The sequence below is a fragment of the Nelusetta ayraudi genome, unplaced genomic scaffold, assembly GCF_046127955.1.
Source record: "Nelusetta ayraudi isolate G7.1 ecotype Tasmania unplaced genomic scaffold, CSIRO-AGI_Nayr_v1 ptg000011l, whole genome shotgun sequence".
Lineage (NCBI taxonomy): Eukaryota > Metazoa > Chordata > Actinopteri > Tetraodontiformes > Monacanthidae > Nelusetta > Nelusetta ayraudi.
In genome coordinates this window covers 4,376,013-4,400,434 of record NW_027466061.1, presented here as the reverse complement: position 1 = coordinate 4,400,434, position 24,422 = coordinate 4,376,013, and the positions used below count along the sequence as shown (strand labels likewise).

The 24,422-nt window shown below is 44.5% G+C and overlaps 2 protein-coding genes across 2 annotated transcripts; one reads left to right on the top strand and one right to left on the bottom strand.

Moving 5' to 3' along the window:
* Positions 1 to 1,615: 1,615 nt before the first annotated feature.
* Positions 1,616 to 5,553, top strand: LOC142884495 (sodium- and chloride-dependent GABA transporter 1-like). Its single transcript, XM_076020167.1, has 13 exons — positions 1,616 to 1,792; positions 2,009 to 2,143; positions 2,251 to 2,455; positions 2,664 to 2,796; positions 2,893 to 3,027; positions 3,146 to 3,249; positions 3,349 to 3,473; positions 3,765 to 3,877; positions 3,956 to 4,096; positions 4,198 to 4,297; positions 4,428 to 4,528; positions 4,645 to 4,812; positions 4,950 to 5,553. Exons 1-13 carry the CDS (start codon positions 1,666 to 1,668, stop codon positions 5,097 to 5,099), a joined length of 1,737 nt encoding a protein of 578 aa, XP_075876282.1. The 5' UTR covers positions 1,616 to 1,665; the 3' UTR covers positions 5,100 to 5,553.
* An 86-nt stretch (positions 5,554 to 5,639) lies between these two features.
* Positions 5,640 to 24,414, bottom strand: dhrs11a (dehydrogenase/reductase 11a). The gene is made up of 7 exons (XM_076020173.1): positions 24,016 to 24,414; positions 9,997 to 10,206; positions 8,106 to 8,200; positions 7,352 to 7,481; positions 7,076 to 7,168; positions 6,690 to 6,755; positions 5,640 to 6,602 (listed from the first exon to the last, which is right to left on the bottom strand). The coding sequence occupies exons 1-7, from the start codon at positions 24,145 to 24,147 to the stop codon at positions 6,561 to 6,563; spliced, it is 768 nt and encodes a 255-aa protein (XP_075876288.1). The 5' UTR covers positions 24,148 to 24,414; the 3' UTR covers positions 5,640 to 6,560.
* Between the last annotated feature and the right edge of the window lie 8 nt (positions 24,415 to 24,422).

Below are 24,422 nucleotides of genomic sequence, written 5' to 3'. Positions count from 1 at the left end.
CGGGAAGCTATACATGCATGCGTCAACAACAGCAGGTCATTCAGTGTTATCATCACATCCTTAGTGTACAGTAGAACTTTAACCATAAAACCTGCAGCCGGTTGTGAAGTTTCAACACTTTTCAAACATTAGACCAAAGCATTTTACACTATTTATCTGAACATCTAATATCCACTCTTCTGTGTCAAATCTTTTTCAAAATCCCTTCAAAATTAAAAGCAGTTTTTATATTATAGTTATGCTTGTCAAAATAAATATACACTAGTATAATGTATATTTAATTGCACCGTTTACCTCTTAATTATATGCTATATATTTGTGGTATTTCTTACCCACTGCCATTAATATATATTTTTAGCTGTGATAGAAGGAATTTTCCACCTGTGATGTCAAAGAGGTTTTATCTTATCTTTTTGTCTTCTCAAGTAATATGATGGCCCCATAAAAAGTTAGATGATGTATTATACTGGTTAAAAGCAGTTTAAAAAAGTGCACTGTCCTGATGACTTATTGTGTAAAGCTGTCGATGTATTCTGGACTAATGAAGGTACAACTGGAGTTGTAGAAAATACAGGTTGTTTTATTGGCTCAGCGGATATCTGAAATGGTCTGTGATATCATGCAATCTTGTCGAGTATAATGTGACCAAAGGGAACTTCATTAATGGTTGGATGGTATTTGGTTGAAATAAATTCTTATTTTGTTGAAACAATATGTCATCTCTGCTCTGCTCTGTTTTCCATCATTGCTTCTCACTGAAATCCCCCCACTTTTGCCTCAGCCTCGTACCTTTGCATCTCTTGAAACACAACACAACTAAACAGTTTCAAGGTCTGATTTGGAAACCGGTTTTCGATGAGTTTTGTTACACACCATTGCTGAGGTGAGGAACAAGACAGTGTTTAATGAGAAGTACACTCAACTTTGGTTTTGTGTGGTAAAAGTCAAAGCCCTTTCATAAACAAGTTATATGGTGCCCTCCAAGGTTTTTGAGGACTCCTGTGCTGGTTTAAGGCAGCACAGACCAGGATATTGTTGTATTCACAAGGTCAAAATACTGCTATAATCTATATATAACAACATTTATTTATTATATACATGTATTATATTTATATATTTAAAAATGTTTTGCTTTAATTTTGTTAATACCATGCACGCCTCTTACTGTTTATGACTCTTTTATGACATTGGTCGTTAATCACTTGGATCACTCTGTCAAGGTCTAAATCCCACAAATCCTGATTTGAGCAATTTTATTTAGTAATTGAAACAATAAAAAGCATACAAAGACCAACTATGAGCACGTGAGACAGGGCTCAGTTCCTTAACAGTCTGTAAGACTTCAGACAGTAAATAAATACTAAACAATACCATAACAATATTTTCTTCTTTCAAAACTCATTATAACTGGGTAGATAAAGAAATCAAATTAACAATGTTAACCATTTTAATCAAAATGCTCATTAAGTTGTGGTAGCAAATATGGTTGTTTCCTGCTACCTTCTAATCAACCTGCTAGCATCTGTCAAAATGTTTGTCTGTCATAAATGACATAAACCATGGCTGTAATCAGTAAGGGTAGGAAAAACACAGAGTTTATTGCATTCCAGAGTCCCTTCTAAGTTTTGGCAAAGGGAGACGGCAGTGGTTGATCAGAGAGCAGACATGGAGGAAGAGACCAAGAGACCAACATGGGGCAAGCAGATCGAGTTCACCCTGGCCGGAATTGGCTATGCTGTGGGAGTAGGAAATATTTGGAGATTTCCTTATCTTTGCAACAGAAGTGGAGGAGGTGAGAAGCAAAGCTGGCATCTCATACACAGGATAGTGTTAATGAAGAAACTCTCATATCGTCAAGTTCTTTAATTGCATACTGTTGTGCCATTGTTAAACAGAAGGAATTTGTTTTACAATTGTCGATAATATCACATATGCTTTTATGACTGATTCACAATATTGTCCTAAAAACAAGGAGTAAAATGCAAATTACCATTATTATTTTTACCAGGTGCATTTCTGGTGCCATATTTAATCATGCTGGTGTTTTTGGGGATGCCTCTGTTATACATGGAGTTAACTTTGGGTCAATACCTAAAGAAAGGTCCTGTCCAAGCCATGGCTGCTATCTGCCCGTTGTTTAAAGGTACTTTATGTTCATTAAATATTGTCCTTAAGCTTGTGTCTTTGTGACAAATTATCAAATGTGCATAAAAAAAATATTGTCTCAACATTGTGTTTTTCCCCCTTCAGGAGTTGGCGTTGCATCAGTGGCTGTGTCGTTCATCGTGTCTATCTACTACAACCTCATCATCACTTGGTCCCTATTTTATCTCTTCAACTCCTTCCAGAACCCACTGCCTTGGGATGGATGTAACAAAACATGGACCACAGAAAACTGTACAAGTTATGCGACCAACAGAAGTGACTCCACAACAGCCAGCCAGGAGTTCTTCAGGTACAATTCATAACACGAGGGAAAAGTGGTGTTAAAATGGTGCGGGGAAAGCATGAAAACAGACTACAAATTCCATGCATCAAATTGACAAATGGAATAACTGTTTGCACAACCAACAACAACAATGGGACATCATGTATAGATGTACAGATGTTGATGGTTTTGATGTGGAACGTTTTGTCTTGTGTTTTGTTTTGCCTTCTTGAAGATATAGAATGTTGGGCCAGACGAGTGGAATAGAGGAAGCAGGACAGATCCAGTGGCAGCTTGTTCTTATTTTGATTTTGTCTTGGATTTTCATCTACCTGTGCATCTTCAAGGGGGTGAAATCCCAAGGCAAGGTACATATCAGAGAGAAAGAGAGAGAGAGAGTCAAGCAAGCTGATAAAAACAAACTTTACACCTGAAAACCAAATCTTTTCCTATATTCTTTGCAGGTGATTTATTTTACGGTGGCATTCCCATATGTTGTCCTGATTGCCCTGATGATAAATAACGCAATGCTCCCCGGCGCGTTAGAAGGAATAAAATACTTCATTATACCTCAATGGGACAGACTGCTGGATGTAGAGGTGAGTAAAAAAGAAGAGGGGAAACATCCCTCCACAGTATTATGGCATTTCACATTTAGCATGGGTATCATCAGTTGTCAGTGTTGTCAGTGTGGATGAGGACAGTCATGTATTTCAGGTGTGGGTGAATGCTGCAGCTCAGATCTTTAACTCTATTGGGATCGGCTACGGTTCATTCTTGGCGATGTCCAGCTACAACTCCTTTAACAACAACGTTCTTAGGTAATAAAAACATATCATCAAAGCAAATGTAAAAATTGTATTTGCAAATACTGCTGTCTGTGGCCTTGAATGAAAAAAAAAAAAAACTCCTTTCTCCAGAGATGCCCTAACTATATCTATAGTCAACTCCCTGACCAGTATCTTTGGAGGATTTGTTGTTTTCTCTGCCATTGGCTACATGTCTTTCCTGCAGAGTGTTCCTATCAGTGAACTGGCCGTGGATGGTAAGAAAATTATTATTCTAGCCGATGTTGTTCACAATAATTGTGTATCAAGAAATAGGTCAGTGTGTCAAGTGCTTATGTCTATACTCGGCTAACGTGAAGGGACAGCATGTAGATGGTACTGTCAGTGCACTTTACTGTTTAATGACATGATACTGTTGCAACTTTTGACCACAACAAGTGCTGTAAACCACTGACATGCCACTTTTTCACTCATCTGAAGCACTTGTAATTTACTATTTACTTTGCAAATGTTAAACTAACACTGTCTGTGTGTTGATGGGTAATTAGGTCCAGGATTGGTTTTTGTTGTTTATCCACAAGCCTTTGTCAACATGCCCGTGTCTCAGCTGTGGTCTGTGCTTTTCTTCTTCATGATGGTCTGCCTTGGTGTTGACAGTGAGGTACTTCATTTGATAAATCATTGCTATTCATCACAAATTACTTGACAATTTCTAACCTATTTTTTCCTTCCTTGCTAGTTTGCTATGGTTGATGTCCTGGTAACCACTCTTATGGATCAATTCAACGTAAATCTGATGAAGATCTTTAAACGCAAGGAAATATTTGTCCTTTTTATTTGCGTTATATCTTTTCTCCTTGGAATTCCGTGTGTCTTACAGGTATGCACTGTATTTGTCTGGAATGTTGTTTTGAACCATTTCCAAAATACAATGTAATTTTCCAAAATACATGTCTCTCTAAAAATAATGTTTCTGTTCAGTCGGGAGTCTATGTTTTCCAGCTGATGGACCATTACACCGCTATCATATCTGTTATACTCTTGGCCTTTGTTGAGGTGGTAGTCGTGTGTTGGTTGTATGGTAAGAATCCTGAGTGACTTCTAATCTGTCCCTTCAAAAGAAAAAAAAAGACATTGTCTAAACATAAAAACATATCTATTGACTTGAAAATCAAGAGTGACATTTACACTGAGTTCTTTTCATCATGCAGGAGTGGACAAACTTTCAGATCATCTTCACGAAATGACTGGACATAGACCAAACATCGCCTTCAGGCTCTGCTGGAAATTTATTTCCCCTCTGCTGATTCTCGTAAGTCAACAGACATTATACATTATACAGACATTATATCAAAACAATGAGGTGTCCTTCCATTGCAGACCTTAGATGTCTAATAATAGTGCTTTAAAATTGTTTTCTTGTTGCAGGTCATCTTGGTGTTTGTGATTATCCAGTTCAAACCAGCCCATTATGAGAATGTCGTTTTCCCATCCTGGGCTCAAGGGATCGGTTGGGCAGTTGCTGTGGCCTCCATCGTCTGGATTCCTGTGTGTGCCATTCACACGCTGTGGGTCCTTCCTGGTTCACTCTTGCAGGTGACACCTTCCACTGAACAAGACTTTCGAAAGGAGAACATTGCTCCTTCTCGAAATACCAGTATTTTCTTTCCTTATTCATTTCACAGAACAGCACTGTGTGTTTTTAAGAATTGCTCATTTTGACCTCTTTACAGAAACTGAAGTTGTCTGTGACACCACACGCACTGGAGGAAATGAAGAAAGGTGCATACAATGAAAAGATGAAAGGTCTTGGACAATCGGACATTAGTGTCATCACCTTCCATAATCAACCCAAAAAAGCTACTGAAGAGGCAAAATTCTGAAACACTATTTTTTTTAGAGTCGTTAAAGCAGACTCCACTTAATCTCAAATTAGTGTCACCAATTGCAATTCTATCTTATTTTGCCTTTGCATTTATGCAAAAATATCTTGTTACTACATAATTGAATGAGTCTTTAATTGTGCAGAAAGCACATTCATAATCTTTTGTACATTCAAAAAAATAATGTCTTTAAATATAATGTATTTTATACTTATGTATTATTAATTATAAATAGAAATATTAAAATGTAATAAATCTTTTTATTTTTAAATAATGAGCTCCAGAATGGTAGCCCTGTACTGAAGAGGTTACAATCATTGTATGTTTCTTCATGAAAGAGTTTCTGAAACAAAAAATTATACAATGATCATAAATTTGGTTATCAAGTTTTATAAGCACAGGTCAAAATAACATGTCAAACTGCCATATAAGATGTAATAAACATATCACAAAGTCCACGACTATCGTCTGATGTTTACCTCTAACAGTGACGCAGTCTGATTGTCTACACACTGTGACATAAGACAACAAAAGTCAGGATTTTGTGGGGGCAATAGTTTTTATTCATTCATTTTAAGGAGAAAACAATTGAAAATGTACACATTTCTAGGGTTTACATTGCATGAAGTTAGTATTTTATCCTACAGATGTAGCCGGTGCGCCACTTCCTGTGGCTCCTCAAAAGAATCCAAAGTGCAGAACAACTGGACCGTAGGAACTTGTGTCCTCCCACCTGTCCTCCTTTAACCTTTCTGTTTTTGCATTTGGAACTGGCACCTAAACCCAAGAATGAGTAACCGCAGTCATATTTGGACATGTACAATGAGTAGAGCTGGCAGGATGTACAAACCAGTTAGTTATAGTGAATACAATGTGGTGCGTTTCCTTATGGTTAGCAACTGTGAGACCACCTCTACCTACAATGAGTTAAAATATTTGCTTCTTAAGAGATCCTTAACAAAACCCGGTCATTCTTATAAACAGCAATTAACCTTTCCATTAACCTTTTTTTATTTTTAAAGATATGTCACATGACCTACAAAAGCAGAACAGAAAACAAAACAAAAACAAAAAACAAAAAACCAAAAGATGTGCAATCAATGGCAGACTCTTCCCTCTGAAGTGGTGCTTTAGCAGATGGCCGCTCACAGCAGCGATCCCTTCCTTTATTTTGTTCCTAGTGTGGTTTGGAGTCAGCTCAGTTGACGACTGGGCGGCTCGGCTAATTCACAAGTTCCAGGCCACTGCGTTCAGTAGTATTAGCATAGTGATTTACAAAGTCCGTGCCCATCATTTTTCTCCGTGCAGCCTCTTAAAGGCTGCAGCCCTCCTCGACACAGCTCCGGTTTGCTCGATTTTTAAACCCACCCACCTTTCCCCCCGTGGCCAGCAGAGGTCGCTAAGGAGTCGCGATGGCTGCCGTCCGTCTGCTCCTCCCGAGGTTTCAACCCGTTTTTGTTGCTATGACACCTGCTCGACCGGCCGCATCTGCACATCCCCGATCTGGCGGTGCAGAGAAGAAGTTCAACGAGGAGCAAACACACGGACGACACGAAAGAGACTCAAAACAAACACAACAGAGAGATTTACCTGGACGTGAGGGGGGGCACTTAACACGTATGTGACTGCACTGGCTATATCTTCCGCTTTCAAACACTAAGAAGAGGAGAAAAAATGCGTTACTGATAATGTAGCAAAGCTGATATATATGATCTATGTATATATATATATATATATATATATATATATATATATATATATATATATATATATATATATATATATATATATATATACACATATATATATATATATATACACTGTATGTATGTATGTATGTATATATGAAAGAGAAAATATAATAGTTCAACAAAAGACATAATGAACTGAACAGAAATGAACTTCCATACACCACAGCCGCAAAAAAGTGTTGCCTTTGTTTTGTATGTGTCTACGTGTGTTGCTTGCCATCTTACTTTGATACTCTCGTACACTGCAGCCGCTTTCTCTGGATCACTGTTATGGTGCCGGAAGGCAAACTCAGTTTCCACTATTCCAGGAGAAATACACTGTAGGGGAGGCAAACCATTTAGCATATGCATCACAATCCCATTTGACACCAGCAGGGCTATTGAGCAGGCGATTTTCTATCTCATACGTGGGTCTGCAAAACAGCTAAAGGGCTGCTTGGTGCGAGCGGGGTGGTGGTGGTGGTGGTGGTGGTGGTGCCGCAGCAGCGACAGCCGTCTTACCGTGGCTCTGATGTGAGTGTTTGCTTCCCGCAGCTCTTGCCGTATCCCCTCAGTCAACGCAGTCACAGCATATTTGGTGGCACAGTAGAAATGCTCATCAGTGCTCGGCACCATTCGGTGGCCACCCATACTGCAAAACAGCACGAGAAAAGCATTATCACAATCAGAAGCCTTTGCTGTCATTGCAAAAGAGCATACAACAAAATTTGAGCTGCTACTCCTACTTGTTGTTTTAAGAATATTGAAATGTAATAAGATTAAAAAAAAAGTATATTTGAAATAAATATAAAAATAGTGCAGGAATAAAGTAAAATGAATAAGAATTGCAATGTCCCCTAGTACAGTGTGCAAATAAATAACAGGAGAGGATTTAAACAGTTAATACACTTAGTGAATACAAATTCACAGGAATCAGCTTATTTCATCTGTTTGGTTTATTTTTGTTAGAAGACGACCTCACGTGCACAGAAAGATTTCAGAGTTTTGTTATCTAGGTGTGTATGCATGAAAAGGACAAAAGTAAAAAACTGACTATGTTTGCAAGAGAGTTAAATCACGAAAGGGTGGGCGTTCCTTCCATCGGTGGTTTTACTGTTGCATCACATTGCTTTTCCACATCGATGCAGATTTGACGGCAGTCAGGCGCGACTCAAAACCGGATTACCTTCATGCCTTAGGCGGCAAAACAACCGTGGATCAAACAGGCGAGTTCTCTCAGTTCGATCTGTCCCCCCACAATGTTTGTATGACTCACCTGTTAATATTAATGATGTGGCCGTCATCCACATTCCTCTCCTTCATTGATTTATACGCCTCACGGGTGCAAATGGACAAAGCCAGAACATTCACCTGAAAGAGGGGTTAGGGAGAGGACAATGCAAAAACAAAGAAAGAAAGAAAAGAAAAAAGACAATTAATTAATTAAAAGTTCCTAAAATAAAGCGCTAAATTGTCTATTTACATTTACTGTTATCAAAAATGAATTCATAGGCAATACACTGCCATTCCAATTTTTAAATGGTTCTGTCTGTTGATGACATAAAGGTAACAGCAATAAATTGGATGTAAGAAACAGTGCAAGTGGATCAAACTTTTAGTCAAAGTGTCCAGACCTGACAGTCTGCCCCTTGGTTGATTTCATTGTTTCATTTTTCAGATGGTTGGTATTGGTGTAAAAAAAAAAATGTGCACAAAATGCTGTTCAATTATTGGTCAGATAGTTTGGTAAGCCAGGAGAAAAATCCTTTGCAATGGTAACGATCGCCCTGGCTGTCAGCAGCAGATTTTTCCCACGTCTACATAATGGACAAGGGGCTGATTAGATGGGAATTCTTAGGACCAATGAATGACCACGACCAGAGGAAGCAGAAATGACCAAGAGACCAATCAGCCAACAAGCTGATCTGACTTCATCAATTGTTTTTCTAACTGATGATGACAGGATTCCATTTTGACTTATTTGTTCTCAATGTCTGTTATATATCAGCAAAAGTCTTGACCTGGCACAGAGATAAGGTGTAAAAACCCCAACCACAGGGTTTGACTGAATGTATTTACTTGCTTAGTTTAAAAATCTAGCATGGCAGCAAAACTGCCCAAACTGAGCCAAATGAACCACGACAGTGGCTTTAACACTGGAGGGCTGAGCTGAACCTGGACTGAAACAGGCTGGTGTGAATACCACCTGAAGCAGCAGAGCACAGTGACGACACCAGCCTGTGACACTATCGTTGCGCCAGGGGGGCGAAGTGAAGCATGCCATGTGCTGAGTCGTCGTGATCTGCTCATCTGACTGTCGATCTCTGGGTCACTGTGTTGGACCATCTGAACCTGCTGATCCCGGCCAGCTTGAGGCCTCTAAGCTGCTCCCGCTGTGACACTGACAGACAGGCAGGTTAAAGCCAGCGTGGAGGCGGGATGGAGGTGGGCGGGCAGTAGGAGGGTGAGGGTAGTGGGGGGGTGGGGGTGACCAAACAAGGTCAGCGCACAGATTAAACACAGGCTAAAAATATGCCACTGTGCACATGTACACGGGCCGCCATGACAACAGATGGGTGAACGCTGCGAACGCTAATGTCTGGGGAAGGGGATGGTGGTCAACAGCTCAATGAATTAGAAAGTCCCAAAGATGAAGAAGCGCTTTCATTCATGGGTCTCTAGCAGCAGAGCCTGTGAATGTGCAAGCAGACACACACACCTCGTGCATCCACACACACACAGGCTCTGGCTCTCATCCTCTAAACAGCATCCTCTAGCACATATATATGTATGAATATATATATATATATATGTATAGTATATGCATCTATCTATCTATTTATACTGTATATATATGTATATGTGTATATATGTGTGTACACACACATATATACATAGATATATCTCTACTCACACAGATATATACACATACATATGAATGTGTGTATATTTATATACATACATATAAATATATATATATACACATACATATATGTAGATATATGTGTGTGTATATACATATACTGTATATATACATATATATGTATATACACATATATATGTATATACAGTATATACATATACACACACACACACACACACACACATATTTTGACTCTTCCCGCTTTGTGCTAACACTGGTGTCTTTCCGTGTGTGGTCCGCCTACGTCGATCATGTTCCTCCAGCCCTCCGTCTTGCCGCTGAGCAAGGGCTCGTTGTGGGCCAGCCCGGCGTTGTTGATGCACACGTCCACGCCCTTGTGCAGCGTCTTGATGGCCGAGAACATGGACAGGATCTCCTCCTCGTTGCACAGGTCACACTTGTAAGGGATCAGCGTGCCGACGTAGCCGGCGCTCTGACATTCCGCTGCCAGCTTCTGGAAAACAGAGAGCCAGACCCAGCGTGAGCGCGTGGGTTTGCAGAGGCGGAGGAGGACAAATGCATCACACATTATGGGAGGGTGTAGACGCCATAGCGGGGATGACACACTGACTGTGCAAATGACTTTTTTTTGTTTGTAAATGATGGTAGCATCAAGGCCCAATATAACCAGAATAAACCCTGATGAGAAAGCGGAGTTGGCTACCTGGAGAATGGAGCACGTCTTAACACCTTAACCTGGATACTGAGGAAAGTCCACTACCAGAATAAGCCTCAGTCAAGTGACACAGCAGCAAAACGAGTTTTGGCTTTATCCTTTCAGCCATGTGACAGTGCAGCACAATGGCAATAAGCCACAGCGTCTCATTCCCGCCTTCACAAACTGCCACGGTTTTTGCTATAAAAAATAAACATGTCATCATAAACCAGGGTACTTATATTTATCATCATTTCTCATCCATACAGCACCATGGAGGTCCAAGTTTCTCACTAAATACAGGCAACACTGGGATAATAAAGTTCACGAATGCAATCGGTGTGAAGCAGCAGCCAGAAATAATTAATATGCAACGGCTTTCTAATTAAGAGATCCACCCTTGAGGATGGCGGTACCCATTTAGACAGAGTCTGGAACATCACTCACAGCAGCACAGTGCGTCTGTCACACAGCGTGTTTAGTGGAATCCTATTTTCTAGCAGCTTGCAACACGAGGACGCAGATAACAAACACAAAGGTTTTGCACAGATAATGTATCTACTTTCTTGAGGACAGGCTGAGCAAGCATCAATCAAACACAGTCAGCTGCCTGCTGCAGCCCTGGGTGAGGAAGGCAGACAAGGTTGCATCACTCATCGGACTTCTTGCTGGCGGTGCCAGTCGGGCTCGAGGGAAGCGCAGTGGTGAGGGTGGGGCCAGTGGCAGAGGGCGAGGCGGTGCAATGCTGTGCATCACTGGGCTTAACTGACAGGTGCAGCAAAAACAACCAAGACATTTTCAGCTACAACAATTACAAAATAAAACATTTAAAAAGCATTGGGAAAAGAAACTAATTAGCCTCGTTGTAGTCATAATATCAAGCCATTGCATGAATGGCTGTGGCGGTGGTCTCTGTCATTTTGTTGAGTGGACGGCGGCCAACTGACCCAAACCACCCCAAAGTCAGAGGAATCCGGCACTCTCCAAGGTACTGAATCTGCTGCTAGGAGCGTGATAGAGTATACAAAGGCTCTTCTCGGGGGGAGGTGGTGTTCGCATGCTGACATATAGACGTCATATGGTTCAATACTTTAACGGATAACGGACTTTGACAAAAGTAAATGTGTAAAATCTTTGGGTCCTTTCTTCAGTAGGTCTTTGCATTGATTGATGAGAAGTTCCTTGTTTTTGCCCGGTTTGCCATTACCTTGGAAAGAATGTCTACGTTATTAAGTTTTCAATGGGCATAGTTAAAAAGAAGAAACTGCAGAGTTTCGGGGAGTTTCCACCGAAACTCTTCGTTTGGAAGAACTGGACACCTGCACTTCATTCGATTGAAGTGAGTGTCCTGTGCACAGTTTACAATCTGTGCACAGGTCCACTTGAAAAGGTGCTCTAAGGTTTGTGTATCAAACTGAAGTCTGAAGGCAAATCAGATGCTAATGTTTGGCATTTCCCAAGAGAGAAACAACATGCATCGTAATCAAGAGGACACCGCTGTGCACCAACGTGTCCCATGCCACTGCAGAGACACTCAGCAAGTGGTACAGCTGCTCTCCTCCTGTTGCAGGTATATCGCTACCTACTGTGCTGCACTCTGCAGTGGTGTGCACGGGCAAGCGTGCTTGAACAGGATGGCAGAACTGATGAGAAAACTGACCAACGGGAGTATAAAGAGGAGAAGGATGTGATTAGCTTGGGTAGTTTCAGGCATGTGAGTTTTATCAGCAACAATTACTGACTGATATGTGTGGGTTTGCCATCTGCACATTTGATTAATACAGAGTTTTGTGTAGTTATAAGAGGTACAAAAAAAATGCTACCTTTGCTATCCTGGTTGATAATTGAGACACGGGGGTGGGGCCTGGAACTCCAGGAACCTAAATCCAGAGCTACCATTTTTTACCACAATACAATCAAGTTATGAAAACAAAGGAGAGAACAAACAGAGGTAAGCTGCAGATGACTTGCTTTAAGGTGTGATTTAGACAAGTCTTGTGTGGGTGGGAGCAGCATCACCAATGACGAGAGAGTTGATTTGAACTGATGACATGCAATTATAGGGAGGTATCCTAGAGGGCAGCAGCGGTCTTGTGCCAGTAAATACAGAATCGAGTCATTACAACTACATCATATCATCAAGTGCAGACAGACGCTCCAATAGAAAAACTAGCTGCACTTGTCAAGCAGCTTTGGTTGGATCACGCTACAGAAACACAAACAAACATCAGGGCAAAAGCAGCATTTCAAACAGCTGTAAAAACACAGAAAACAATGTTGTTTGTTCAGCGCAGAACCTCTCCATGTGTTGGCATAAGGTGAGTCACTACATTTAACTTTGTTTAATCCTGGACCAAGCAGGGTTTTGTTTTTTTCACATCACACCTGAAAGAATCCCTGAGGTATGATTGAAGGGGGGCAGACAAACCAGTGGAGAAGCTATTTATTATTTAGAAAGAAGGCTAAGTGGAGACCGTGACAGTCTTTTGTCGGAGAGGCAGCGAACAGGTTGGGTTGCAGACGTGGGAGCAGCAGGGCAAACAGACGTGATGGAGGCCACTCTACGGCAGGAAGTGTCGGGCAGGCGAATCTGTGTGTGTGTTTGTATTGTGGCCACGCCTGTGCTGCCTACAACACTCCTGTCTCACCGTGCACGAGGTCGTTTGGAAGAACTGGACACCTGCAAATCAAACACGGTTCATCAAACACCTCCACAAACTGAGGTCACTGTGCGACAAACAAACAAACCTCATTGTTTCTTTGAGGCATGTTTGAGGGCAAAGTGCAACGAGGTCAACCCCTCCGAACAGAGCCAACTAATGTGGTTCTTCATTTATTTCTTTTGATTGCAGTTCTGTCTTTCATTTTTACCTTGTTACAATAATATATAAATATATATATATACATATATTTTTTTTTTAAATTAAATCGACATTTCTACCGCGTAGCTTATTTCATCAAATGCTTCAGCGCCATTTTCTTCTTTGGGGAAGAAATGGAGCATTTGGACCAGTTGCCATTTTCCCCAGAAAGTGTTGATATGAGTGACGCAGAGAGGAGAAAACAAATACGGCAATGATGGGCCATAAAGCCTGCGGACGTCACAGAAACGGCCGTTAGCAGACTGGCGCTGTACTCTTGGACGTGTGCACATGGCTGCAGAGGTTGCACACTGGAGTGTGCAACCTCTGCTGTGGGGCGGGGGGCTGTTATATAAGGGCCACAATGTAATGGACAGCATTGTCACACGCTGCGTTAATCAATTATTTACTCACTCACGTGGAACTCGGGGCGTAAATGGACCCAGCAAAACAAGTGGCTGGAGTGAGGGGGCGGGGGGGGCAGATAAAAATAAAGTGTCTTAAGTAGCAGAGAGGCAGACGGACTGCGAGCGGTGAGACAGATCAATGGCTCCAAGTAGCCACCGTGAGCACTCAGAAATTAGATTTGTCTCCGGCCGACTCTGAAGGTCCCCCAGACGAAGGCGTTGTGTTGGAGACTCTCTGTGCCTCGGTGCTCTGGAAAAATGTTTTTGTAATAAAAGACTGCAAGGCGGTTTAAAAAAAAAAGAAATCAAAAGATGTGACGCTGCCCCAAAATTCTGCCGGTAGCTCCGCCCCTAATCCTCTCTGCCCCGTCCCTTAAATACCGACGACACACAAAAACAATTTTGCCTGTCATTGAACATTTTCGTCCTCATTACTGCTGTGCTGTGTCCGGCCATCGAAGGAAAAAAAGAACGAACCAGGAGGGAGGAGGGGGGCTAGGAGGTACCCCAGACAGAACAGAGTGAAATCAAAGCTGTTGTCAATGTTCAGATGTCACTTTTTTTCAAAATAAAATCTGTATAAAAGCAGTCCAGCAAACTAACTGTGCAACCGATCTGCTGCTGTAATTTCTTTTGGACTAAAGATGAAGCCAGATGAGTGAAACCAGATTTGTGTCGAGTTTCCACACAGCACAAAAGCGGCGACATTTCTGACGCACGGTCGGACCCTTCAGTTTAAGATAACACTAAAACACCATGTCAGCACCGTCATGAGCTCATCGCCTGATCTCACAATGTGCAACACAGAAACTGCCTCATTTGACGTTTAGCTGACAATTAAGACACAGGGTGGTTGGGGGTCAAAGGTGACAGCGGGCTGTAAAATAGGATTGCAGCGGGGAAGAAGGGATGGCTGCGTCTTTAGACAGGCACGCACGCGCACAGAGAGACAGGCTGCCACCAGAAGGTCTAAAGGTTGAACAGGGCGGCTTTACAACCCTTCTCTCAGAATAGTCTCATCAAGGAATGGAGATAAAAAAAAAAAGGTCCTGGGTTCTTTGCTGGGTCCATGTACTCATTAACAGCCTGGGACTTTTTGTGGCAACTCCTATCAAGGCTTTTGAGGAAGGCAGTGTTTTAAAAGAGATAGACAGAAGTAAAACACGGCTGACTTTCTGACTAGAACAGTAGCATGACGCGCCCTTGTTGAAAGCACTGAAATCAAAACGGTCTCTCTCCCGATTGCCGGTTGTGACCCCTTAATCACTGCAAGAGGACCCCTTTGGGGTCCCACTGGCTCATTTTGGATACCGCTAATGTGATTTACTGCAAACTGTCGGGGACAACACATTATTACAGCAGATTGAATGTGTTGAAAAATGTCTCTTTGTAGGGGTCTGTTTACTTTAGCAGGAATAAGCAAGCAGTTAGCCAAGAACATGACTCAGCAAATAAATGGATTACAGCACGTCTTGTCGATGAAGAAGTAAATAATCATTTTAAGGCCCCGGAGACCTCAGCGCTGTGCTCCGGTCTAAAACATGTGGTTAGAACTGGGTCGTCTCGTCTCGTCACGCATCCCCTTGATAACCTGGGATCTGCGGTGGCTCCGCTGCAAAAACTGTATGAAGTCACACAGTTTCAATCAAACCAAACCAAACGACTGGAGACCCGACGGTCGGAGGAAGAAGGAAGCAGCGTGAGCAGCGTGAGCAGCGTGAGCAGCGGCAGCGATGCTGCAGCAACCAGCAGAGGGGACGGCCTTCATCCATCCATCCGTGCACTCACGGCGACATCACGTGACGTAACCCGGCACTCCACTTCTTTTATTTGTGGTGAAAACACGCTGGGGGGGGAGGGGGGTAGTTTTTTTCCCCCGTGAACGCAGCTTGTGCCATGCGCTCCTCCCTCATCATGTGCAGGGGCGGGCCGTCAGGGCTAGCTAGCTAGGCCTTCCCTGCCGGCCTGCACACACTGAGAAAGTAAGATTCACCGTAAATAGCATACTGTACGACAATAAAGCTATTCTCCATAGTCTGTTCTTTTCACATCGCATAATATCAACTTGGTTGTGCCGCTTCCAGTGTTTTATGAGACGGTAGTTGCGAGCCAATCAGATCTCGAGTCTGCGATGCCAAGGCCAGCTAGCTACCTTACGCTGAACTTCACACGCATGCGTCCTGTGACTGGATAAGCCCAGAGAGACGCTAAAACTGGACTCAACCCAGAGATCCGTTCACTAACACAACATACCCATGATGTTTGAAGGAGAATGTAAAGATTTAGTTGCCGAATCACATGCAATTTATAATGAAAACAATGGGGTACAATGGTGCAGCAGCTGCGGCAACATGTTGTTAAACATTGTTTAATAACTAATAGCACAGCAGTTTCTTCGTCATCGTCTCGTTGGTCTCTCATACGAATTGGCAACAACGCTCAGTTCATTAGACAAGTGTTAAAGTTCACACAGTGCAGTTTTGGTGGACTTACTAAAACTTTGTTGAGGAATCTCCTAAAATTGCCCTTTATTCGTAAGTCTTAATAGTATCAGTGGCCTTAGTTACTAAGTGTAATGCTAATGCTCTGGAGGCCAAGTGATGTTCCACTAGTCTGGATGGATTCTCGAGCAGCGGTGTCATATTGAGAATATTAAGAGGTGTAATCATTTAGGGTGGACTAAATCTGACAGTGACGGCCGACACGTGAAATGCATGGCCCGCCACTGATCATGTCAGGACTAGTTAGTCCTGAATCTGATGCCGTCTACTCTGCCCTGCCACTGCAGCAGGACTGCAGGACAGACAGACAGACAGACAGACAGACGGGGGGGAGGAGTCGTTTCGTCCTGGCAAGAACCGGAGCCTGGACTCCACCACGCAAACAGACGCGGCGGAGCCTCGTAGCGACGCTGTTGACCCGACGCCGCTCAGGAAAAGACAAACCTTTCAGCAAAGGCCGAGACCGATGTGGGGGTCTATTCAGCCATGCTGAAATGGTTTCCAACTTCAAACAAACTCCTGGTCACAAATCCAATTTGCCTGCTGTTGAGGCAAAAAGAAAAGCAACAAAAACCAGAACCCAATTTGCATTCTCTCTCTCTCTCTCTCTCTCTCTCTCTCTCTCTCTCTCTCTCTCTCTCTCTCTCTCTCTCTCTCTCTCTCTCTCTCTCTCTCTCTCTCTCTCTCTCTCTCTCTCTCTCTCTCTCTCTCTCTCTCTCTCTCTCTCTCTCTCTCTCTGCAAGTGCAGGCTTGCTCCCCATCCTGCGCTTAACGAGATGCCTTCACCCTTTGTCACCCACTGGGCCTCCTCATGCAAACATGCACTCGCAATCTCGTAAGGCTTTCCAGAGAGTGTCTGACAGGACCGGGCAGAGCGGGAAGAACCCCACCCACCTTCAGCTGCGGGTCCGTCGGCGCCGCCGCTGCACCAGAGCACCTCGCAGGATGATAAGCCAGGAGGAGACAGCAGCACAGCGGCAGAGCAGGAGAGGACGGCGCGCACGGGTCATTGAGCTGTCAAGACCCATCAGAATAATAAGTGTGCCAGACTACAGTGATTTTGCATATTTAGGTAATTTTAAAAAAGGAATGGTGTTATTGTCACTCGCGGTGCCTTCAGAAGAGTAGCAGTTAAAAAATACAAACAAATAAATCAAATGCAGATTGGAATACAATAAGTGAAAACAAGGAGGTCAGAATCAACTGGAGTTAAAAACAAATAAGTACTTAAAAAAAGGGGGTCACACTTTTATTAGTGACACACTAAATCACATCCAAAAAGCTTTGCACAATCAAAATGAGATGCCAGCAAAAACATCAAGAGCAGCTTTAAATCTGTGGACGTCGAGCTGATGGAAATGTTGAAAATGTTCTGAAGTATTTGTTTCTAAAAAGAAGCTTTCAATGGAAGACTGCTGAGACAAAGGTTGGACTACGAATGTGAGAGATTTAGTTTGTCCTCCTCTCAGGACAGTCAGTCATTAATGAACAATGATGTCATTGATTCTGAGGCACAAAGGAGAACAGTTTTATTAAAAACAAATTTCAAGCAAAAAAAAAAGGAGCATTAAGGCCTCAAATCTGAAAACAAAACCTTTTTTAGGCTCACAGTTCAGCTGAGGCCGGTCTGAGGGACGACGCAAATCAAGTAATGGCCTGATCTGAAGCTCTTATTTCATAACAATCTGCCTAGCATCCTCCATACAGTCTGGACTGCTTCACAAATAGGATTCATTCATGAAAAAACAAGATGCAGCGATGACATGTGCTGGTGAGAGTCCTGCGCCTCTGTAGGATGGGGGCAGAAACCATGGAAACGTGAGAGATTATTAGTCTGCTGGTTCGTCCTCAGCTTTGCAGCTCAAGTGGAAAAAAAAACCCTGTAGTCAGTGGAAAAGCTGTTCTCGCTGGCGAAGACAAAAGGCCGCGGGGCGCTGAGTCCATGAGCTCGGGAGAAAAAAAACGACGCGGGACACAAAGTTGCAACAGTGCAGGTGCGCTTCGGCAGCTCACCGAAGACTGGCCAGCGCTGATTCAGCGAAAAAGGTACGATTTGAATCACGAGGACGGGACGTGCACGGGCGGCGGCGTTTGGCGTTTGATCATTGGAAGGTTTGCAACAGCCGCTCAAGTCTACGATGAGAAGGCGAGGAGCTGGCGGTGAGTGTGTCTGCTTCAGATGTGCGGTCAGACGCTTGATCCTCACCGTCTGAGGATGAGCATCAAGGCCTTCAGCCGACCAGGCAGAAGCTGGACATTGGAATAAATGCAGACTGCAGACATAAACCTTGTAGAAAAGAAAAGTGTGACCTTTGTTTTACTCGTGAAATGGATGGATTGATGTTTTACCAGTTTATTTAATGCATTTTTTAACTTTTGATAATTAGCATATATCGACACGGTGGCGCAGTGGTTAGCGCTGCCACCTCACAGCAAGAAGGTTGGAGGTTAGATTCCAGGAGTGGGACCTTTCTGTGTGGAATTTGCATGTTCTCCCTGTGTCTGCATGGGTTCTCTCCAGGTTCTCCCTGTGTCTGCATGGGTTCTCTCCGGGTTCTCCCTGTGTCTGCGTGGGTTCTCTCCGGGTTCTCCAGCTTCCTCCCACACTCCAAAAACATGCATGTGAGGTGAACTGGAAACTCTAAATTGACCGTAGGTGTGTGAGTGTGTGTGTGTGTGTGTGAGTGTGTTAGAGCAAATTGCTGTTTGTCTCTACGTGGCGCTGTGATGAACTGGCGACTTGTCCAGCGTGTCACCCTGCCTTCGGCCTGTGACAGCTGGGACAGACCCCTGCAACCCTGAGTGCAGGAAGAAGCGGGTATTGAAAATGGATGGATGGATGGATGGATGGATGGATGGATGGATGCTTTATTAGCCTTTCAAAATCCTCATAAACACCAACATCTCCTGCATGCAACAGAATACGCAGCAGGCTGTCAGTCGACGTTAAGCACGAAAAGCAAGTCGCAGTACTGCAGCTTTAAAACAGCATAAGGACGCACTGGCCAATCAGAAGCCAAGAGGAAGTCATATGCATGGACTGATGTTGAATTACTACTGTTGACTGCACTCTAATATCTAATCTACTATCCACCCATCTTCTATACCCGCTTCCTCCTGCACTCAGGGTTGTGGGGTTCTGCTGGAGCCTCTCCCAACTGGACACCCTGGACCAGTGGCACTCCAATATAAAATGACTGGTACCACCATGGCTCTCATCTCCAGTCGCAGTGGGGCAGCAGACACACAGAAGAAGTGCTGCAACAAAAACAAACCCACATTTTCCTACATGCCTGCAAACAATGAGGCTGTCGTCTGAATACAAGATGCTTTACAAAAGCCTTGATTTGAGCCTGCATGAAAGTTTTGTTTTGCACAACTGCTGCTCCTGCACTCACGCCTGGATATGTATTAAAAAAAAAAAAACAAAGCAAGAAAGACACCCACATTCAGGCAGACGAAGACCAAGTCTGTGTGCGGACTGCGGAGCAGCGAAAGCAGGCAGCCAATCAGGAGCTGAGTTGAGATGAGCTCCCTGAAGACCACTAGTTGGTCTTCTAACAAAAAACAACAACAAAAAACTTGAACTGTGTTTCCAGGGTTTTATAAGAGAGGACGACGTAGAGGAATCCGTGACTGGAGCGAAAGCTTGGAGTTTTGTTTTTGACCCACAGAATTTAATTCTTCACTGCCAACCGCAACAAATTCACACAGATTAGACGCAAATCTGTTTAGCAATAAAAACAGCAATTATGCCCTGGAGATTCTGCTGATCTACGAGTCGCAGGCCCGGCTTTAAATCTCAACAGATGCCCCAAACAGCCCCAAAGCATTCAGGAAAGTTCCCCCTTTTCATCTTATTGCTTTTAAAATGACTGGGAGCACAAACCGATTTCGCTGTTAAAAAATAAAAGCAGATGCTCAGCGTGTACTCAGCCCCGGTGGAAACCAACGCAGCCACTTGCAGCGGAGGGAGGGACGGTGAGATCTGCTGTGAGAAAGCGTTTCATTGCTGAGGTGGTGCCTGAAGGCAAGACAGCGAGCATTTATTGGTCGAGCACATCTCCACAACAAGTCTGCTGCGATCCGATCGCCTCACATGAAAGACAGAAGACAGACGCGCAAAAGCAAAAAGCAAAGTTCCGATGAAAACCTACCAATAAATGTTTGCTGCGTGCGCTCTGATCAAAGGATTTGCTGGCTTCTCTGCTGGAGGGAGCGAAAGATGAAACACCAAAACATCACTTTATTTTTTTTTAATTCCCCACTTTGACATGTAATCTAGCAAACAGCACACAACCGTCTGCAGCGACTGGCCATCGTTAAGGGCGTGGTCCAACATTCAGCGTGATTGATTATGTGGCAACCGACCCCTCCCTGCAGCACCAGTGACACCAATCTCTGACAGCCTTGACCTTGCAGTGGCAGATAACGTGAAACATGTTTTTAAAAACACACACACACATACAGGCTGTTATACCCGTTTGGTAAGCACACACTAAATATTTTTTCTTTCACAGAAACTTATTTGGAGGCGGTGTTTTCCAGCTGAAAGTAAGAAAAAAAAGTCATTTCATTTTAGTCCTGAGGTTTTTTTGCGGGAATAAGCAGCTGGAGCTCATTCTCCCATAAACGTGAATTCACCGTGCCTCAGCATAAGTCGCAGGAAAGCAGGGACGTAAATTCTTTTTAATGGTAAGCTGGGCGTCGAGGTTACATTTGACTGAGAGTTTGTCTCCAGACCAAACCAGTTTTCTTCCTGTGTATTCAGCGAGATAGAAGTGTTCTTTGTACACACTCAAAGGGCTGAGGTGTGGCCGTAAGACAGGACAGTCTGGAGGCAATCTGCAGCTCAAAACTCAACACACAAAGTTGCTGTGAAAAGCTGAAGCCCCCACTGAGCAGAAACCACCAACCGACCTGGGACTGAAAACATAAATATTCTGGATTTTAACAAGAAAATGAAGCGCTTGATGGATTCTGATTTGTCGGCACTCTTGGACTGGACCGTCTGCCGTGTGGGGGCCACTTTCCAATCTTTTCTCTGCCTCAGACGACCCCCCCAACCACCCCCGTGCGCCTCTGAGAGATTTCTCATCCATCCAAATGAAAGCGCCTTGGCCCGGTCCCACTGGGTTGGCTAAGAGTTAATGAGAAGGCTTCGGTGGTGGTGCTGCTGCTACGAGGACATGGCTCCGTCCCCTCCATTCCTGCACAGAGCCCATGGTGACCACACGTCTCCCTTCTGCCTACCCCCCCCCCCCCCCCCGCGGCCAACTGCGTGGCCCCGTTGACAATAAACCATGACAGCGGCCACAGCTTTCCACTCCATGCTCTCTGGATGGGCCACATGGCCAAACATCTCGCCCTTCTTGAAGAAGCAATGCCACTGCGACCTGTGGCCTGGTAGAAACCATCCTTAAAGGTTTCTTGCACTCCCCACCGACCCCCCCACCCCCTGACAGTAACAGAATAAACACCAAAACGGAAGTGCAGCACAATCACTTGGTAATGGACACTTGCACCCCCCACCCACCCCCATTATGCCAGGTTTGGCACATCTACAGCGAGAGAACCCGGTTTCGGCAGCACAATACTGGCTTTGTCCCACGGGTTCGCACAGACAACTCTCCAAGGTTTTGTGCGAGTGACTAAATCTGTCGCAGGAAGGCAGCGAGGCAGCGGCGCGGCCCTCCGGCCGGCCCGAAGCTCAGCTTTGATTTTCAAGCGTCCCGGCGACTCGTTTTGGAACCCCGGCTGACGTTGCCCCCACTGTGACGCACTCGCCCACCCAACACTGACTGACGCTCGCGTTACGTAAAGAAAAGAAATACTACGAGGGTTCTCAATGCTACGGCCTTGTTGCGGCATTGCATACAGCAGACAGGGCGGTGCAGGGGGGGCTTAAACAGGGCCCTGCAGTTAACCATTGAAAGGAATGGGCCATGTGACCTGACTATGAATGGAACGTTATCTATTGCAAAACTCACACTCGCCGAGCGCATGCACGGGCTTGGGTGTCCGTGTGCAGCCAAGGCGGAGGGCAGACTGGCATGTGAAAGAGAGAGAGAGAGTGAGAGAGAGAGAAAACAAAAAACAAAACAACACAAAAACAAAACAATCTGACTCACTGGACAAGAATTCCTTTTCTGCAAATAGAGCTAAACTTTAAGGTTAAACTCGCAACCCCGCCGGAGTTTTGCGCTTTCGCAACGACCGTCACGAGTGGAATTCCTCAAAGCGGTGCTGCTCCAGCGGTCCAAGCTCTGCGCCAATAAAAAGGGCTCAAACAGCGGGGCAGTGGCGGAACGAGGTGCAACTCCAGGCACAGCCTGCGAAAGAGGGACTAATCTAGCTTAGCCTCACGCCAAGCTGGTACAAAAAGCCTGACAGGGACACTGCTCCCTGACAGAGCAGTGTCAAGCAGTGTCATTACTCCCCAAAGGAAGTATAATACGCCAACTGAATGAATACAACCATACAACTAACCCAGATATGTAAAACATTCCCTTCCTTCTCTTGTCTGTCTGCAAGGATTCTGTGCGCAGGTGTAGCAGGCCATTAGTGCGGTGCAAGGCGAGGAGACGGAGGCTTAATAATTGGCTGACCAGATAAGCGAGGTGCGCTGGCCTAAGGTTAGGCAAGCGTCAGCAGGGGAAGGGCGGCTGACACCTGCCCTGGACGAGGTGTGCCGCCTTCCGCTCGATACCGGAGATATCACACAAGGAGCATTTCACTGGGCGCCGCCATCTCCCGAGACGCCCTGCCATCAATCTTGGGTGGTTCTCTGCCGCAGCTGAGCGTGCTGGCAGCGTGTTGTTAACGTGCTTTGCGCTGAACAAATACTCACGAGCTCTATTGCAAGTCTCAAAACTGTGGTAAAATGTGATCTAGTGTACGTGCAGCGGAGGGTTGTTGGAGTTGCGGTTGGCAATATTTGATGCAGTCAATGAGCTTTCCTGGTTATGTATGGACCTTCAATCTATTTGCCATTATTAGGAAAATGAAGGCAGAGCCTTGACGGTCAATAAGTATAAAGTCTGCAGTGTAAAGGAAAAACATTTTATATTTTAAAGTAGGCTGAGTGTCATTGAGTAACCTGACTGTGTCTGCAGATCTTTCAACACTGTCAGGAGGTGAAGGATAACGGGGTGACCCACTGGCCCCGCTCAAACATATTGAGCCCCTCGCTGGAATGTTAAACGTTGGACTGCTGCTGCTGCTAACTCTGACCTCACTGGAGATGGCCGGACAAAAGAAAAGATTAATAACAGAGATTATCACAGATTAGGGATACAGCGGTGGGTTACGCGGAGTGATGCCGGGCGGCTGTAAGAGAATCCCCTTTCCACTTCTTAACCGGGGTTACTGTACCGTACGTCCGTTCTCAGGGGAGGTTAAGCCACGCACGGGCATAATGATAACAACACCATCCATGTAAATCATATTGAAATTCCATGGCAAACGGAGACTAGCTGGTGTACACTTCTCAGAGTGCCACCGCTCGGACTGTGATTTAAAACGTACCCGTGAATGTTCTCTGCCGCTAGGAATGTGTCAGCATCTTGAAAGGAACTGGTTATAGAACATTGAGCCTGACTTTTGCATTCAAACGGTCAGCACACACCCAGTTTGTCACGTTTCACTGTCCACATTTGGCTAAAGGGCTAAAGCTTTTAGCTGAAGTTGTGAAGCTAACGTTAGCTAGCCCTTCACGCCAGTCAGCTAGTTTGTTGTTGCTCTCACCGAGCTAGCCGAACCCTTTTTTTCTTCTTTTAAAAAAAACCAAACAGACATCCAATTTCTCTGATGTTAATGATCTCAAATTAAAATGCTCACCTCTATTTTGTCGACGCTCCTGGCACAGCCGACGACTCTCATGCCCTGTTGGACCAGTGCCCGGGCTACAGCCGCTCCAATCCCCACGGAGGCTCCGGTCACCAGGGCCACTCTGCCTTTCCACCGCTCCATCTCCCTTCGGATTGTCTACACACCGGCTACTGTACGCCGACCGAACGACAAGCTCGATGCGGTACCAGGGGAGTGTGCCGAGTTAAGGCGGCGACCGTCGTAGGCTATTGGCCTTGGAGCTGATCTGATCAGTGGGAGGGATGCGGCTGCGTCCTGATCCGTGCAGCATCCAGGACAGCGGCGGCCAGTGTGCCTGAGCTCGGATCCATGCGCTCCTCTGGATAAAATATGAGGATCCCTGGCGTGTGTACATGCTCCTCACATCACCTCCCACT